The 17,976-nt window shown below is 40.2% G+C and overlaps 1 protein-coding gene across 4 annotated transcripts in view; it reads left to right on the top strand.

The window, feature by feature from the left end:
- Positions 1 to 16,952, top strand: part of enox2 (ecto-NOX disulfide-thiol exchanger 2) — a 191,027-nt gene extending 174,075 nt beyond the window's left edge. For all 4 annotated transcript variants that reach the window (XM_084951687.1, XM_084951705.1, XM_084951697.1 and 1 more), the window contains 5 exons: positions 2,356 to 2,496; positions 8,812 to 8,868; positions 9,696 to 9,801; positions 11,977 to 12,062; positions 16,134 to 16,952. In XM_084951687.1, the coding sequence (XP_084807813.1) occupies positions 2,356 to 2,496; positions 8,812 to 8,868; positions 9,696 to 9,801; positions 11,977 to 12,062; positions 16,134 to 16,265 (522 nt within the window). In that variant the 3' untranslated portion in view covers positions 16,266 to 16,952. The remainder of the gene's footprint in view (positions 1 to 2,355; positions 2,497 to 8,811; positions 8,869 to 9,695; positions 9,802 to 11,976; positions 12,063 to 16,133) is intronic.
- The last annotated feature ends 1,024 nt before the right edge of the window (positions 16,953 to 17,976 follow it).

The raw sequence follows: 17,976 nt of genomic DNA, 5'->3' as shown, positions 1-17,976 counted from the left end.
TTTAAATGGTAACTAAGTGCTATTTGGGAGCACGTAGAGAAGCACAGTTGTCTGGAGCATCTGTGAAGAGCAGGAACAGGAACACTTGTTCGCTGTCAGAATGGGTTTTATTTGGAACTGGAGAGCTATGTGCTGTGATTCAAACAGCATATTATTGGAACGAACCCAAGGCTATTAAAACCATTTCAGACCATTTAATCAAAAAAAGATATTGAAAAAACATTCTCTATTAGGATTTTAATGACATGAACTAGGTTTCAATCTAAAAGTTGCTGAATAACTTTTTACATTTCCTACTTTAAAAAGAAACCCATCTAAGTGTTTTAAAACATTTTCATGTCACACCAAGTTTGTGAATGTGATAACTCGAAAACGAAGCGACGTAGGATTTTCAAATGCATACCACAGGTGCTTCTACTAAAAATCAAAGGCGAGTTTGATAAAGTAAATCCGTTGGGCATCTTTCTTTGCCTTTAGACAATAATTCTGATAGCAAAAGAACCCAACGGGACAGGCAAGAAAAAGAAAAAAAGACGAGTTTGAATCTTGGTGACCTCAACCCCAAGGTCAAGGAGTGAGGTCAAGTTTTCTGAAAGATAGGAGGCTGAGGTGGTCAGTAATGTCAGAAAGCATGCACAGGCAATTTTAGAGGTTCAAGTCTACAAAGTTTAGTTAATAGGCTCCTAAAATTCCAAAAATAATTTGAATTCATGCATCCTCACATGCAGCATTATCTTTTCATGCACCTCTGGACCCATTTTCATTCAGCTCATGTTTTACATCCCTACACAGAAGTGTTTTTTCTGGTCTCCTTGCACTTGTGCCTCCACAGTGCATGCAGAGTTTCCACCTGGTTTCCAGATTGTGGAAAATTGCAGTCAGAACAGTCTGGGGACAAAGTGAAGGTGCAAAGTGACCCAGATCCTCTGGATCACCCTCCTGACCCTACACACCTACATGCTGGGTCATAGCTGAGGACACAGCTCTCATCACCACTGTTGATCCTCTACAACGAATTGGCTTTAGTATTTTTTTTTTTGTTTGTTTGTTTTGGGGGAAAAAGCAGCCACGCTGAAAGCCGTCCAAAAGTAAAGAAGATCATCTTTAAGACTATATTGGCTAAGTCATTTAAAGTTTTTATTATTTATATGGGTTACTTTTGGAGCCTTTTATTCTTGACCTTGAAAACAGCAGATCAGCAAACAGTTTTATAAGGTCTGTTGTGTAGTTCTGCAGCAAAATGGGGAAACAAATGTCAAACAAGGACATGCGTAAGTTCAATTAACTCTAATTCTGTTTCAGCAGTGTAAACTGGATCTGCTGATTAAGATCAAAAGGACCACTGAAATATTATCTTAACTACTAAATCTTTACCTTACAGCTTAATAATCTTTCTAAATTTGAAATGAGCAGCCATAGGATGTCAGAAATCCTTAAATTTGCCTTTACAATGCTAAAGTTTGACTCATTCTGGGTGTCTCAGGTAATGGAAATTATGATCAATTCATTTTTAGAAGAAGAAAAATCCATTAAACCCCCGCTGCTCATTTCTGCTCACGGAGAGTAATTACCTTTCCAACTTACATATCCCGTGGTGTGTTTATGAAAAGATTAGGTGAATGGATTAAATGAACTGGAAGGCACTGCAATGGGATACCTCTCCTTTGTCAGCGTCCACACGTTGTATTGCAGAGTCCCTCAGACTAAAAAGTAAACAAAAATATCAGCACATACTGACAACCTTGTCTCGTATTCTTGTGAATTATAGTGTAACAGACAAAAAGCACTGAGTGATTAGGAGTGCAGACGAAAATTTCTAGCTGCAAAGACCCCCCTCCAACAAGCGTACCGCCTTTGTGTTGAAATTAACACAGAAGGTGGATCTTTTTATCTGTGTTCAGGAAGAAACGTCAGACAAATTGTACACAAATCTAGTTGTTAGCCTTCAAAGCTTTCTCATAACTGGTTCTTCTGGTACTCAAAGCAAGTATGAAACCCAAATGAGCGTTCCGATTAAGATCCCTATTAAGAGTTTTTCTTCTATATTCATGCATATTCATTTTTGACTAAAAGATCTGCAAAATTATTCCTCTTGGACACATGCAGGAGAACAGAATTTTTCTTTCTGTAAAAATGTTTACTAATCATATAATTCACATCCATATCTAATTGCTTTTTTGTATTGAGCTGAAGTTCCAATTACCAGTATGGGGATTAGATGCTAAATATTAATGAACAAATGGCGTATTGTTCCTCTGCTTTCAGAGCAGGTTGATTATGAGGTTAGCATTGTCACGGTTAGTTAGCTCACAGTGGCATTAGTGGCTTAATGTGCTCGCTTTTTTGTTTTTACAGCAACTGTTAAAAATGAGGGAAGAATTAAAACAGCGGGAGGCCGAGCTGGAGAAGAGTTTGGAGGACAAACAACAGCTGAAGAATCAAGTGCAGAACCTGAAAGAAGGTCTCCAGAACCTGCAAAACGCACACGTAATGCAGGTAGGTGTGACAGACATGCACGCTTTCACTAGGAACATGTGAGCGTTGCCATGGTGCGTTTCATAGGAGAGTGAGTTTATTTGTTTGTTAGAACAGTTATTATTCTGCACTTTAATGGGAAAGAAATTAGTCCGAGGCCTTCAAGAAGTTTCAGTGCACAAAAGAAATTAAAGATGTAAATCATAAATAAATAAACAGCGAGGAATGTGAATGTTGCAGTAAGTAGTTTGGGGTTGAGAAAATCACTTTGAACTAGTTTAAAGCTTTTCTAAACTCATCAGGATCCCAAAATGGCCACATTGGATGAACTTTAATACTCAAGAAAAACCAAACAAACCATGACTGCAAACAAACAAACCATTCAATGGTGGCTGAACCATATAAATATCAAACTATATATGAGAACCTTTGCGCTCACAATTACATGTATAAAGTATTTAATATCACAAGTCTGAAAAAAGAAATTGATGCACTTCAGCATGAATCGTTGCTCAAGAGTTGGCAGTTCGTCTTGTAATCGGAAGGTTGCCGGTTCGAGCCCCGGCTCCAACAGTCTCAGTCGTTGTGTCCTTCGGCAAGACACTTCACCCATTGCCTACTGGTGGTGGTCAGAGGGCCTGGTGGCGCCAGTGTCCGGCAGCCTCGCCTCTGTCAGTGCGCCCCAGGGCGGCTGTGGCTACAGTGTAGCTGCCATCACCAGTGTGTGAATGTGTGTGTGTGGATGACTGAATGTAGTGTAAAGCACTTTGGGGTCCATAGGGACCAAGTAAAGCGCTGTACAAATGCAGGCTATTTACCATTACCATGAATGGGGTCTTCAAAATATCAAAACTGGAAAAAAGGACAGACTGCAATGAGATTTCTGACTTTTAGTGGAGGTTTCGTTCTCATTTTCCTCCCTGGAGTGTTTATTCATTTTTTTAAACCACAGTATAATCAAGTTTTTCATTTGTAATTTTACTCCAAAAAATATTAATATTGCAGCTTTCATGTTCTAAGTAGTTCAGTAAAATGACATTTATGAATTCCCTCTGTTTATGTAATAGTAATGTGCCCTACTAAAAAAAGAACATTTTAACCAATACCCATTTAAAGGACTGTGTGTCATTTATGTATTCAAACATTTTTCAGTTTCTGCAGGCATCCATAGAAACAAATTGAGCTAGTAAAATATAGCTGCACCATATCTTCCAGGTAGTTCCATTTTCAGCTGCTTTCAGCTCTGATCATTTGATTTGTTGACTGAAAATCAAAGTATAATAAAATAATAATCAAAAAATAAAAGAACTTCTCACTTTTACCTTCTCTTAAGTGATGTTTGGTGGCATTATTTCCCCTTGTAAATGGTAACAGACTGAATGTAATTGTTCTCCATCCTCAAATCATTTCGTCCAAATGGCAGCTTGTTGCACTAGCTGACTGTAGAGCAGAAATATGACCGTCGACGTTAATTGTAAAACTAACTAGTGAGTTTCAGCCTCTGTTTTGTTTATTCGGTTCCACCATTTCTGCTTGTGCTTCGACTGTGCTGGCTATATCAAACGTTTGAAAAAAAATTCAGTCCACAGCAAAGCTTGACCTAGATCACAACCTGGTATTCACTTAGTCTTTCTTTACAAATTGTCATATTGTTATGGGGCCAAACTCAGACCTGCACAAGAAACTGAAATCTGTACAGCTGTGCACAAAAACTTCAGAGAGGAAGGTGCACACGAATCACAAGCCTGACCTGCTGTAAATTTGGCCAGTGCCACTTTGAAGGTCACCATCTTGTTCACTTCTGAACTACTTTCAAGTGGGAATGCTATTTTTGGCTCTCTCATAGGAAGTGCTTCTTATGTATTCTTCCTCTTTAGAGTGTCAAAATGGGAATGTTTCGGGATCTAGATGAAGGGAGACAAATTTGGCAATCTAGTGATCCGGGTTGTGAGTGAAGATTGTGTTTGTGCAGCCAACAAACTCCTCTGTTTTCATTGCGCGCTGTGAACCAGCACACAGTGGCAGTTCCAGTTTTTTCAGCTGAAATTTCTCTGTCAGACGCCTCAGGACAGTACAGTAAAAGTCCACATTAACAGTCTCACCCTGGGGAACCAACTCACGATGCACAACCCAGTGGGGGAAAAATGGGATTTGTCTGAGTGTTTTCTCACCTGAAGCGCCGCCTTAAGCCTTGGAAAGTTTGGACTCCACTGTGAATTCATATAGTATACAGTTTAAGTGATCAGAACAAGGCTTACAGAGACAATCTATAGTAGATGGTTTCTGGACATGGTCAAGAAGATGACCTATGAGAAAATGACATAAGCTAAATGTAAATCAAACAAGGCTTTAGATTTTCATGTACCCATTCCTAGAGTTTTTAATTCAGACCTTATTCAGTGTTTAAGCTGGACTACACAGAAGACTGGGCTGTGGTGCCTCTAAAACACCACTCCCTTGGTCAGCCAGAGTCTCATCTTTGAGTGGGTGACAGCACACTGAACCAGAATGTAGCATTATTTCACCAAAAACAGCGATCACTCTTAGCAAGGCTTGTTTTTCTTTTAAATAACTCCCTTAAGGCCAACTTTCTGCATGCACCCTCAACAGCATCCTGCCCAGTCGGGTACATTTAATCAGTCTCCACAGGCTCATCAATCATTATTTCTACATCCATACTATCATAAAATGAAAACCTGCCCTTGCTGCCTCATTATAACAATGCTGAGTATTTCAAGGCCCTTATCGTTATCCAAGTAACATACCTAGGTGTAAACAGAGTTTTTAAAAGCTCTCTACAGAACATCCATGCCAGCAAGAAGATTACTGCCAAAATAAATACCTTTAGCCTTTAGGTTGTAACCTGTTTGTCTAACAGTAAGGCAGCGCCAGCAGCAAATCCCATCTCACCGTGCCCTCGTCTGCACCAGATAATGCAGTTTTTAAGGGTTTTTCTCTTCTGTGAGGCAGGCTGTCTAACCATCTGAACTGTATGTTCTCACAACACCCGCATGACAAAAATACCAAAGAAATTAATTCACTTGTTTAACTAGAAACACATTGAGCACAGTTGACCAAAGTCAAATGGTTTCTTCACTTTTCTGCAGCTGAGATTTTATGTCACGCCGACCACCAGCCTTACCCAGTCATGCGTTCTCAGTCCTGAACATTTTGTCCTTTGTGTGCTGCATCTGCACCGGCATCACACAAAGCAGTTTTTTTTCTCTCAGAGAGGCTGTAACTAACAGATCGCAGCGATGTCAGAGTATGGTCACCAGATTGGGGGATATTACCTGCCAAATAGGAGCCACGTGGCCACACCTGCTGCTTTATTAATCTACATTGTTGTTTTTGGGAAAAGACTGCTAGTAACAAAGTGCCTAAAGATGCAATTTCAAATTGATTCTTTGCTCATTCGTCTGTGTTGACATAACACTGGCTCATCCCTTGAGTTAGGTGCCTTTGTAATGCTTGAGTGATTCATAGGTCAATGTTAAGTGGTTCCGCAAACAAACAAAAGCATTCCTCTGAAAGCGGTCGGGTACAAGGACTGGAATAAAAATGAGTGAAACCTTTGAAAGACCTTCAGAAAGCCTTAAGAACTATTGCTCAAGACCACTTAAAAAATACAAGAAAGTCTGGCTCCTTGGAAGAAAAATACAAAGAAATGAGGAGTACAGCGCTGTCTGTAGGGCTGAACAATGAATCTAATTTTCATTTCAGTTACATTTCAATTCAGTTTAAGCTTGCAGTGATGAGTAAAACAAGGTGATTTAGATAAAACGACTATTGTGCCGCTCTTAAAATGACTCTCTTTAGTAAATTTACTGAGTAATTGTGGTAAATGGTCATCTGAATATTGATCATGATAAAAGGATTTTTGCCACCATCGAGCAACCCTGCCTATCCCAAAAAACACATTAGTTAAATGTGCTTCTTCCACTGAGACACATTTTTCCATTTAATATTGATTCGTGTCAAGCTGTATTACTACACTCTTCCACTGACAGACACACAATCCTCAATCTTATAAACAATTTCAGTTTTCATGGGTCATTTTTCTCTGCTTGCTGTGTCATGTTTACTAATGTTTCAGGTGTTGTCCCATGCGCCGAGTGCTAAAGTGCTTATGTTTGTTAATGTTCCTTCTCGCTCGGTATAATGAGAGAAATGGCTGTCATTAAAATGAGCCTCAGGTTAAATCGCCTATTAAATTGGATGATAATACAAACGAAAGGCTCTCAAACTATGTGGGGAGCCTCTGCGTGTGTTGTCTGTTAGCTTGGAGATAACAGGTTTCATGCGACGCGGAGCTGAGTTAGTCATTTGTTAACGGATCTCTTCTTCTTCCGATCAGCTGGAATGACAGGGTTGTCAATAGCTTGTTAAGAGTGATGGGTTTGATTAGAAATGTGTCCCTCCACAACTGTGAGCCTTGGGAAATATGCTAATTAAATTCTTGCATATGGGCAAACATGAATCATGAAAGACAGTCTCATTAAAGGGAGAAAGAGAAATCAATTTTGGGGTGTTGGTTTCTCCGAAGATTAGCAGGCAATGTAGGATGATTTGTCATGCCGAGGACATCTCTCATGCCATCAGTTCTTCTTCACTGGTTCAGTCACTGTCCTTACTGTCAGTGAGCTGTCGCCACATATCACTTCACCAATGCAAGTGCAGGTCATTGAAGCCATTAACCTTATTATTATGATCACAACAAACATCTTTATCATTTCTTTGTATGTATTTTATTGTCGTCACTAAGAGTTTTCCATTGGGATTTATCGGCTGCTTTTCTTTGTGAGTAAAGGGGCATTTCACTGAGTTAGTATTGCAAGTTACCACTTGTGAGACGATATAAATGATAAAGCCAGGATATTCAGACTTTCAGTACCTAATATAAGGAAAGCACTTCCCATTATGCAACTCAATAGTTTATTTTCACTGGAAACCTCCCACACTGTAAATGTAAACTCAGCATCACCCACAATTATTCCTTATGATAAAAAGCATAATTTAGAACCAGAGATAAGGGTAGCAATCTAAAACCAATTCTAGTTGAGTCCTTTCCATTTAATTGTATTCCTTGTAAGCTTGGCGGGTTTATCTGACAGTCTAACTTGTGGCGTTGGAGCTTTGCACACCTGAGTCAAATGCAAGCCTTTATTAAACACTGTTTTTCCGCTGTGTTTGGGTCCAGAGCCAGTAAATTGTTCCAGACAGAATATTGATTATAAATCAGTAAAGAAATTGATGTGTATGTAGAATCCATAACAGTCCATAATAACTTATATCTAGACATAAATGACTTTATTTGTAGTAACTGCTTTTCACAAGTCTCCAAAAAGTTGATTCTGTTCATCTGGACGTAGCGTTTTGTGGGAGAAACGTTTCGTCACTCATCCAAGTGACTTCGAGTGACGAAATGTTTCTCCCACGAAACGCTACGTCCAGATGAACAGAATCAACTTTGTGGAGATTTACTTCCCTGGATGACTGAGAATGCATCAAGCTTTTCACAAGATAAAGGTGTCTGTGAGCTACAGTGGGTCTGTTTGATACTCTGACAGCTTCTGAAGCTCCTAATTTATATATTTGGACTCAACTTGGTAACATAGCAGGACAGTGATCCGAAACACACCAGCAAGTCCACCTTTTGAATGGCTGAAAAACCACCCTCTAATACACTTTTGTGAACGGCTACAACACTTTTGAAGACTAGCTCATTTTGAACATTCCTGCATCTGAAGTTACTGTTGTTCATCTGTTAAATTGATTTTTGTGTCACTTTAATGAATTAAACACGTAGTTTAAATTAAATTATGTATACATAGTCCACAAGGCTGTTCAGTTTCCCAGACATCAAGGTGAAGTCTTCAAACTGTTTATGCCCTTAAACCAAGAATCACAAAAACCATCAGTGTGCTGCAATAAAAGACAGCAACATGCATTAAATCCTTACACCCGACAAGCTGTTTCTTTTCTTTTGTTTGTGTTTTTTTTAAGCTGATCATTTAGCAGGTCTGCTGTAGATTACTTTGCTGTTGATGGACTAACGTATCATTAGAGCTGTTTTATATTCCAGAAAAATCAGGACGCACACTGTTACATATTTAATAGCTGACTTGTTTGTGCCAGTTTTGACTCAGAAAGAGTTAATTACATCCATATGGAGTTTACTGTCTTAGCTTTTCTTGTTTCTTCACAATCAGCTCATATCTGGACATTATTCTAAAAATAAACAACTTTAAGACCTCCCTCCTGCCTGTCTGTATACATTGGTTCCTGGCTTGTTTCTCAGTGTGTTATTCTTCATATGTTTCTAATGTGCTACAGCTGGAGATGTCGAAGCAAGATGACAGAGGAAGTGAGGAGAGCGCTAATCAAAGCAGCGTAAGTGGGGAAAAATGCTCAATCCTCCTCAGTCCTCCACATATTGTTTTGTCCTCATTCTCCCTTTCTTCTTCTTGTTTTCCTTCTCCTCCTCCTCCCAATTTTCCCCTCTCTCCTCTTCCAATGACATGACAGATCATTACGGGCCAAACTAGTTCACTGCAACTGCATTTGTCATTTAATAAATCACCCAGACACAAGTGGGCTAGGAAATAAAGGAGTCATAAAGTCAAAACGGCTTGCACATGTGCATATGTCTACACACCCACACACCAAGACACACTCACAGGGTGTTATGGATGGATTAAAAAAAAGGCCACCAGAGATCCCACACTAGAAGTGGAAATGGTACGCACCGTACTATGTAGAACAACAAACACAGACAAAATCTCTTCTGTTATGCTCCCTCTTTTCTGCCACCTGTCAGAGATCTGAAACAAGCAGCTTGATCATTCGCCTTCCAAGTCTCTTCCCCTCTCCCTCTATTTGTTCTTTTCGTCTCCTCTCTTCTGTCATTGTGTATGTGCGAGACACGCTTCCCTCTATTAGAAATATAGCCGCTGGCTGAATATCCTCCCTCGCCTCATTATCCCCTTCCTCATTCATTATCCCCGTTTTCATTGTCTCTCTGGATTGACATGTTGGTGGTGAAACTTTCTGGTGTGCTCGTCGCACTTATTTGTGCATGATTGTCTTTTTATAGTGTCCCATGCATCAGCCTAAATTTGAATTTGTTTACATTATGCCAGATAACTCAGTCAAACAGTGCCAGTGGCTGTCTGCAGACTGATTTATGCTAACCGTGTGTGTGTTTTGTACACGTGTAGGAAGCCACAGCATCGACGGTGGTGTCCTGCAGTCAGGAGAAAGAAGGTCCCACAGAGAGGAATCCACCAAGTCCTGTCCACTCCGAGAGGGAAGCTCTGCTAGTTGGTACGCTGACACTCTGGCTTTTTCCCAGCACTCTCACTGAGACATTTCTTAACCCATGAACTGCTCAGTGGTAGGCCCGGGCCCTTCTGTGTGGACTTTGCATCCTCTCCCCACGCTTCCTCCGGGAGCTCTGGTTTCTCATCAAAACATGCTAAGTAAATTGTCTTTTCACTGTGCCCTTTACCAAGACACAAGCTTACAGCTACATTTGATCCCTGGCTCCTGGTTACATTCAAATGCCTCATGGCTCTTTCTCCAGAAATGTGTGTTTCTTATATGCAGAGTTTATTATTATAACACACACCTTACTCGAGCTGCCCTCAGCATTCATGGCCCTGCACTTGCACACAAAGTGTCAGAGTGCTTTGAAGACAGAAAATAGGAAGATTTGGATAAAGATTCAGAAACACCAAACCTGACAAGTGCTGCATGGGAAGTCTGGATGCTGCACCAACCGCTGCATTTATGGCTTATGGGGAAAAAAAGGATGACGACTTCCTTGCAACAAGTAAAAATCAAGGGTTGCATTGTTTTTCATTTTTGGTGACCAATTGCAAATAGTTGCCGTTACCAGCTGCTTTCGACTGCTTAAGATTGAAATGCAATAGCACAGGTTGCCTGGTGGGAGGCAACATGTCTCCAAACAGATGCACTCTTCCTTAGACTGACTGCAGTCACACTCAGACAGCTGAGGTTTGCAAATAATGGTCAACTATGAGATTTAACTCAGATGGTTGCCAACAGGTTGCATTCTGGTTATAATCTTATTGAAAGACCAGGTTCCACAGTGCCTGTCACTGTGCAGGTAAATCACCATCCTGCAGCTACTTTTTAACTATTTGTGAAGGAATTTCTGAATTCCATTTTTTTAATCTATGAGTTTGTAGCAGACTGACTTGGTTTTCTTGCTGTTTTTTCAATGTCTTGATCCACCAAAGTCACTTTGAAGACAACAACTGACTGCAACTAGTCTCAGTCTTCAAGGCAACCATATCAAAGGCAACAATATTGCAAGTTTGTCTCTCGGTCTCCAACCACTGTTTTCATTAGTGCGACTGTAGCAAAGGTTTCCTTTCTATAGAGCGATCACCTGTTTTTGGAATTGCCTCATGGAACATTTTACAGAAACTTTTAATGGTCAAGTGTTGTTTATATTTATTAGCTTGTTTCTTCAGGTACTTGATAGTTGTGTCAGCTTTCAGACGTAATAGTTATACAATTCTTAGAAAGAAATGTGGTGTAAAATAAGAGGAATGGCAGCAGTGTCTGTTCCTTTCTGGAAGTGAAAATCACCATTTGTCATCTTTTATGGTCTCATCAATGTAATGATCATGAGCTCTGACACTAGCACATTCTGGTAATCTACACACACACACGCAGAGAGTGGGTGCATATTGCTCCAGCAAACGTCTGCTGTCAGTTGGAGAAGGTGTTTATTGGCTGATTTTTAAGGTGAATAAGCATGGACAGCAAAACGATTGTAGTGGGCGAATTGTTGCAAATAAATCATCGTGAATTTTAACTTGGTGTGCTATCTAAATGCGCCATTAGATTCTCAGTCGGTCTCTTAATCATTGTCAGTGGAGCAGCTCCAGACGAGCACACTGTTTGTGTTCAAGTATCGATTGACCTCCTGCAGGTGACAAAAATGAAGTCTTGGAATACTGTTTTCCTCTAAAAAGACTCTTTGCTTCGGTGTTTGACCCAGCAGAAATCATTGTTGCTTTCACCTTTTTTTTTTGTTATTGTTGTTTGTTTTTTACTTGTTTTTGCTTCTTTTTTTTTTTTTTTTTTTAAATCAGTGTACCTCAATGCTGCATAGGTGATTTGTAAACAGAGGTGGAGGATTACCTCTCTCTCCTGGCTCTGTCTGTGAGCTGATAGCAGATGGTATGTTTGAGCTAGGGGAGAGTTGGGCTTTGATGAGAGACAACGGCATCAAAGCCACCATTAAACACTCTCTCTAATCTGGAGCCACAATGTACAAGAGGCTCTTAACAGTAGTGGGACTCTGGGAGACGCCACTCGAAGCTCAGTCAGAGGACAGGAGAAAGAGTCAGATAAAGTGGCGTTGTGAACATACTTGTGTAGTTCATCGACGTTTTATGGGTGACAGGAGGTTTGTGACATGGCTCTGTGTTAACATCTTCCCACGATTTGTTTGTTCTACCTCAGGGATCATTTCAACGTTCCTGCACGTCCACCCGTTTGGAGCCAGCATCGAGTACATCTGTTCATACCTGCAGCGTTTGGACACCAAGGTAACAGACTCACACGAATTCTTCTACTGTGGATTATATGCACCTGTACTGGCAGCTTGTCCCTTTCCTGTATAGGACTGATGTATGGGCTTGTATGCCAAGGCCCTGCTTTGCCATCAACACAATCTGTATTGCTTTTAGAGCCCTTTGACAATACAAATATTTGTTTTCTCCCCAAGAGATAGGTGAGAGGAATGATAACATGTGTCTGTCCAAACAGATTTACACAGCGCTGTGTTTTAGCCCCCTTTGGTATTTAGCAACATTTTTTTTGTCTTTGACTTGAACTGGGATAAACTGAGAGCTTGCTGTTTTAACATATATATGTTTTTTTTCATTAGCCATGTAAATGCTTCCCTGTAAGTTCAAATGTGTAAATTTTGATGTTGTAAGACACCTGGGTCATGTGAGTGGCTTCCTATATACGCTGGGTTCCTCTTGTCATTTAAAGGTTTGGTGGTGTTTTCCAGCAGTGACAACATGTGCACACCAACACATCTAAAAACTAATTTCCACACTGCTCATTCTTCTTTGCCTTCTAAATGCGTACAGCTTGGTATTTATTATTATTATAATGTTTAATGTTTTGTTAAATATAGAAAAATGTTGTTCGCTAACTGTAGGTTTTGACACTGTTTTGAAAAGGTCTCTTGGAAAAGAGACACTCCACTTTTACTGAGACAAATACATAACCAGTCACAGTAAACAGCAGACTGGGGACTGTGAAGGCCACTTGAGTACAATGAACTCATTGACATGTTCAGGACACCAATGCATGAGTTCATTGAGCTTAGTTTATTTGAGCTTTGTGAGATGGCTCATTGTTCTGCTGGAAGCAGCCATCAGAAAAATGACTGGATATGCATGAAGTTGCTGCCGTGCAATTGGCTGATTTTAATATTTGCATTAAAAAGCAGTTGAAGGAGTGTACCTAATAATGTGGTGAAAATGGTTTTCAAGCAAGTTTAACTTTGACAGTTTCACTTTTCTATATGTGGACTTCAAACATGTCTACTCATATCTGGCTTGTTGTGACTTTTCCTGATGCGGGAACGTATTAAAAGTAGATCCTTCTTCATGTCACTTGAAGCCAGACACCGCCCAATCCTCACGCATCCTCAGCTTCCACTCTGTCCGCTGAGGCTATTTCATCCCCATCTTTCCGACGAGGCGTTTTAGACACATTATCGCTCTTCACTGCCACTTATATGAGGCTTTCAAGATGCCAACTTTCAGTGTCACCTCCAAAAAAGCAACACTAAGATTAATGGCCACTTCTCCTCTCCGCCCCAACAAGAAGACCTTCAAGGGGGGAAAAATGGCAGCCTATCCCTTTATATTCCCAGGCGCTGAGCAAACATTAAACCCTTACAGATTTCAGACAACTTATCATTTAGTAGAATTAATTGGCAAAAATGCGGATGTCTCAACCGCATCAACGTGGCTGCCCCGAGAAATGAATGTTCTCTGTAGCAACTCTTTAAATATGCTCATCACCAACCTGACTCATTCTCACACATGCAAAGAGTGTCACGGACTTCTCTGATGCCTTTTGGGGATTTTTTTGTCTTGAGTGTGTTTTAATGTGAGCGGACGCCCACGCTTGTCTGTCTGTGTGCGTCTGAGTTTGCCTGTACATCTGTTGTTCCCACACAGACTCTTCGCTCCACACATTAAGCAGCCCACAGAGTTTTGTCAATATCACTGGCTGGACTCCCCAACAACGAGTCCAATCCTCTCTCCTTATCTGGTCGCTCCACACACACAATTACGCACGGCTTCATTGTGTGTAATGACACTCTAGTCCTATCTCCATGATGGCTCTTAATGCGTCCTGACATGAGTGCAGCTCTTAAACAATCTACTTATTAATTCAAGTCACTGTGGGATGTTTACAGCAGCTTGTACAGTGAATCTTGGCAGCGTCACCTCAGGATTTAGGTTGACTGATCCTCAGCCCACCCATGTGACTGAACGTTTTTGTGATTCTAAGTGTAGAGGAGGTGTGGAGTGTGTAAGAGAATAAAGCGTGAATGTTATGAACAACTCACTGGGTGACCCAACAAGGGCTTGTGATAAGCATTTTTCTCTCAAAGTGGTTTCCTGCCTTAAAAGATGGTTCCACTGAAAACAAAGTAAATTGAAAAGCATGAGTACACTTTCTCACTAATGGGTATGACTAAAATGTTTGTGATTCAGTTGTAAAGTTATAATTATGGGCTAAGTATATTTTTCATCTGTGCCGAGTTTGATGTGCGTCGTTGTGCAAATACAACTGAAAATTAGCTCAAAGACAACTGACAAGCCTGAAGTTTTGAGCACTACATTAAGGGGATCCAGAGATTCTGTTAAGCCATAGAAAGCATGGTTTGGGGTTAACTCGCCCCCTTTTGCAGTCTGCAGATTACACAAAATCAGCCCGATAATTACCAGATCCAGATGAAATTGGGTGTTGGTTGATGTCTGGAACAAAGATGGGCATCATGCATGAAAATTGATCACATTATCTTGCATAATATGTCGTAATGAGTACTGACACTGCATCTGGGACTTCTCGCGGCTCTCCTGACAAAAAGCCTAGAACATTAGAAACGTCTTCAGCGCACTTCTGTGAGATTAAGCAATATGAGCACACAGCTGTTCAGTTTCTTCTACATTAGAAGACAGTTTCCAAAGGCTGCACACATGTAAAGAAAGACGGTCCCTATAAATGGGGAGCAATGCAGTCTGTCTCACACTCATGGGAAGGTCAAGATTTTATTATTCTAGCATGCGTAATTTGACGCGCTGCCCATCGTAACAGATGAAAATAGCTGCTCTGAATGATTTATCCTTCATCCTATAATGAAACTTTTCCATTAGGGTTAAAACGTTTCTAGGATGACAATGTCTCCATCCGCAGGATACCATGAGTCACTGAATAGTTTGCGTAGGAAAGGGATATGAATCACATGCTACGCTGTGCAACCACCGGATTTAAGCCCAGGTGAATATGAAAGATTCTGTGGCCAACGTCTCCCACATTATAATTAAAATACCAAGAGAGCCTTGAGTACATTTTGGAAGCTTGCGGAATCAGTACCAGGATTGATTAAAGATGTTCTTACGGCATATGGACGCCCGTCAACTTACCAGCTTGCAATTTGGTACAAATCTGTATAATAGTAAGTTAGAAAGATTGCAATTAAAACTACTAAAGTATTGCAAAAAGTTTGGTAGTTAGAAGGGGTTTAAAAAAACCTTTTTGTTGGTTAAGTCAAGCATTGAGTTCTTCAGCTAATGAGTCTGTATGGCAGTGACAGGAGAAGGCAAAGCTGCGTTTGAGTTACACAAAGGTTCCCACTCCCGCAAAGTTTTCAAAGGTAGCAAAAATCTTAAACTCCTTTAAGTCAGTGAAGGACAGTAAAGACGTGGCTAATGTGATAGATTATCTCCACCAGCAGGACTCTTGACTAGCTGTAGTTTCTTAATGTTTTTCCTGTAAAACCCGAAGAAAAAAAGCACATCACTATAATTAAGTCTGGTGGAGATAAAGGCCTGAATGACCTTCCTCAGGTCTGCTAACAAGAGGAATGAACCGATCATAGTCACATGTCCCAGCTGATTAAAACACAGTTGCACCGCTTACTTCAGTGCCATGAGCAGACTTTGACAGTTTTAAATTAAAAAATTTTTTTAAATGATTTTAAATCAAAAAATAAATCAAGGGGTTTTAATTTTAGTGATAAGCTGTCCATCAAGACATGATATAATTAATAGTTCCACTGCTTAAGTCCAACATCTGGCTTCTAATAACTGTGTAAGTGTTTTATCTCATGTAAGGAAAGTAAAAACAGAATTCTAGGAGAGCCGAGTGAAGTCACAAGAGGTTAGTGGGACAGTAGATGGATATGACCTGTGGTCTTATGCTGGTTCTCCAGAGGTTTCACTACTTTCAAGTGTGATTTGTTCAAGATCTGTTTCAGGAATACCTTTTTTATTTTTTTTTAATTAATGTGATTGTGTCGTGCACAGGTGCAGATAGATATGTCTTAGACAATGTGGGCTTATAATCTGTACCTGTGTTTGCAGATCAACCCCACTGAGGTGGAGTCTCTTCTCTCTCGGCTGCCCTGCACCTTCAGACAGGAGCTAACTGGTGTCGGAGCCAGTCTAGAGAAACGCTGGAACTTCTGCGGCTTTCAGGGCATCAAGAGCACGTAGAGACCGCCGGTGGCACTTGTGGAGGAGAAAACAGGCGGACAAGGCAACACTGAGATACTGTAGACATGTGAAAGAAACCATGTAAAGTCCACAGCTATCAAAGACCGGACTGCGCCTCACTGTACGAGGACACAGCAGACTGAGCACAGATCAGAGAGGAAAGTTAACAGCATTTCAGGGACTCTGTGTGGGTGGCAGAGACGTGAAAATGCTGCATTTCTATGGTTACAGTAGTGTTGACACCAAGCCCTGGTGATGCAGTCTTCATGAGCTTGAACTCAGTTTCTCGATGTCGGCTAAATATTTTTAGACGCGATGACTCCCCACGAGTCGCAGAACAGCACCAATTCCTACAGTCACTGGATTATTCTGTAGTTTTTTGCCCACAGGGGCAGGGCATTGTGATTTCAAAGCCTACAGTTGGCTCTGTGTGGTGTCAGTGTGGGCCCGGTCTACAGGGCTACACTGGGAGGTAATCAGGGTACGCCTGAACACTTCAATCCTCCAAACCCTTTGGCCTCCCTCTCTTCTCTTTTTTGCTGTTCCTGGTTTGTAACATAGATCAAAAAATAGATATATTTCTTCATTTTCTGTAAAGGCGGTTAACAGTTGCATAGAATCATTTGTTGTAATACACTGTAAATGCTTGGATGATATTTTTGATTATAAAAAAGATGTTTGAGTATACATACATGAGTCTGTTTATTTTTTATATATATGTTTTATATGTGTCAATGAAGGTTAGCAGGGTTAGGATTGTACATATTTCAAGTATTATTTTGAGCCAAGAAGTATAATAAGGAATTATAAATTCTCTATGCCATTACAGATATGTAGAAAAACATAAAAATGTGTTTCTTTTAAATACCTAAACCTTTCTGATTTCTCACTGTTTACTCACAGATCTCAAGACAGGATCAGTTTAGGTTGCAGATTAGGAACTTCTACATGCAAAGTATGATATGAAACGATTCCTGAACATGTTATATTGAGAGTGTATATCTTAATCTTACCGTGTTTAATCCACATGGAAAGGTTAGATCACAAGCCCGCTGTGTCAGCTTGTCCAAAAAGAGCCTCACAAACTCTGGTGATAAGTGATCCGGCTTCTGGTTCTAGTGCTGATACGTTTTGACACACCATTGAAAATATCAGAAAAATGTGGATGCACAGAATTGATGTACATTTGGGCAACTGTGAGGAAGAGCCACACCTACCATAGTGAAATTGTACCCCATTTTTTTTGCATGTTTAATACTTTCTACCCGTTTATCCTGAGGGATTTGAATCAAATATTTTTTTCCTCAGCTGTCTTAAAACTTTCAGAAGATTTCCAGGTTGCTAATAGGAGGATATCATATACTTGGGGAAGGGTCATCCCATATAAAGTTGTTTAAATCAGCAAAATAAGTTCTGTGCTCAAACTAGAAGGTTTTTGAAAAAACATTTCAGGACCTGTTAATAGTGTGGGCACATGACACTCATTAAACAGAGCGTGTTTTTTTTTTTTTCCTTCATTTAAAAAAACAGGACTCTAATAGAAAGTAATTTTAAAGCAGATGAAATCACGGCTAGAAGATGAGTGTCAAAATGTGATGATGTGCCCTCTAAAAGTTTGCCCAAAAAAAAAAGCATTTTTCATGTTATTCTCCAGGGTATTATCAGAAAATTGGAGGGAAAAAAATCCATTTCCTAATAGCCTACGTCATGG

Source organism: Perissodus microlepis, chromosome 2, assembly GCF_051167445.1.
Source record: "Perissodus microlepis isolate ML-2025 ecotype Zambia chromosome 2, ASM5116744v1, whole genome shotgun sequence".
NCBI lineage: Eukaryota > Metazoa > Chordata > Actinopteri > Cichliformes > Cichlidae > Perissodus > Perissodus microlepis.
This window is presented reverse-complemented; position numbering and strand designations above follow the sequence as displayed.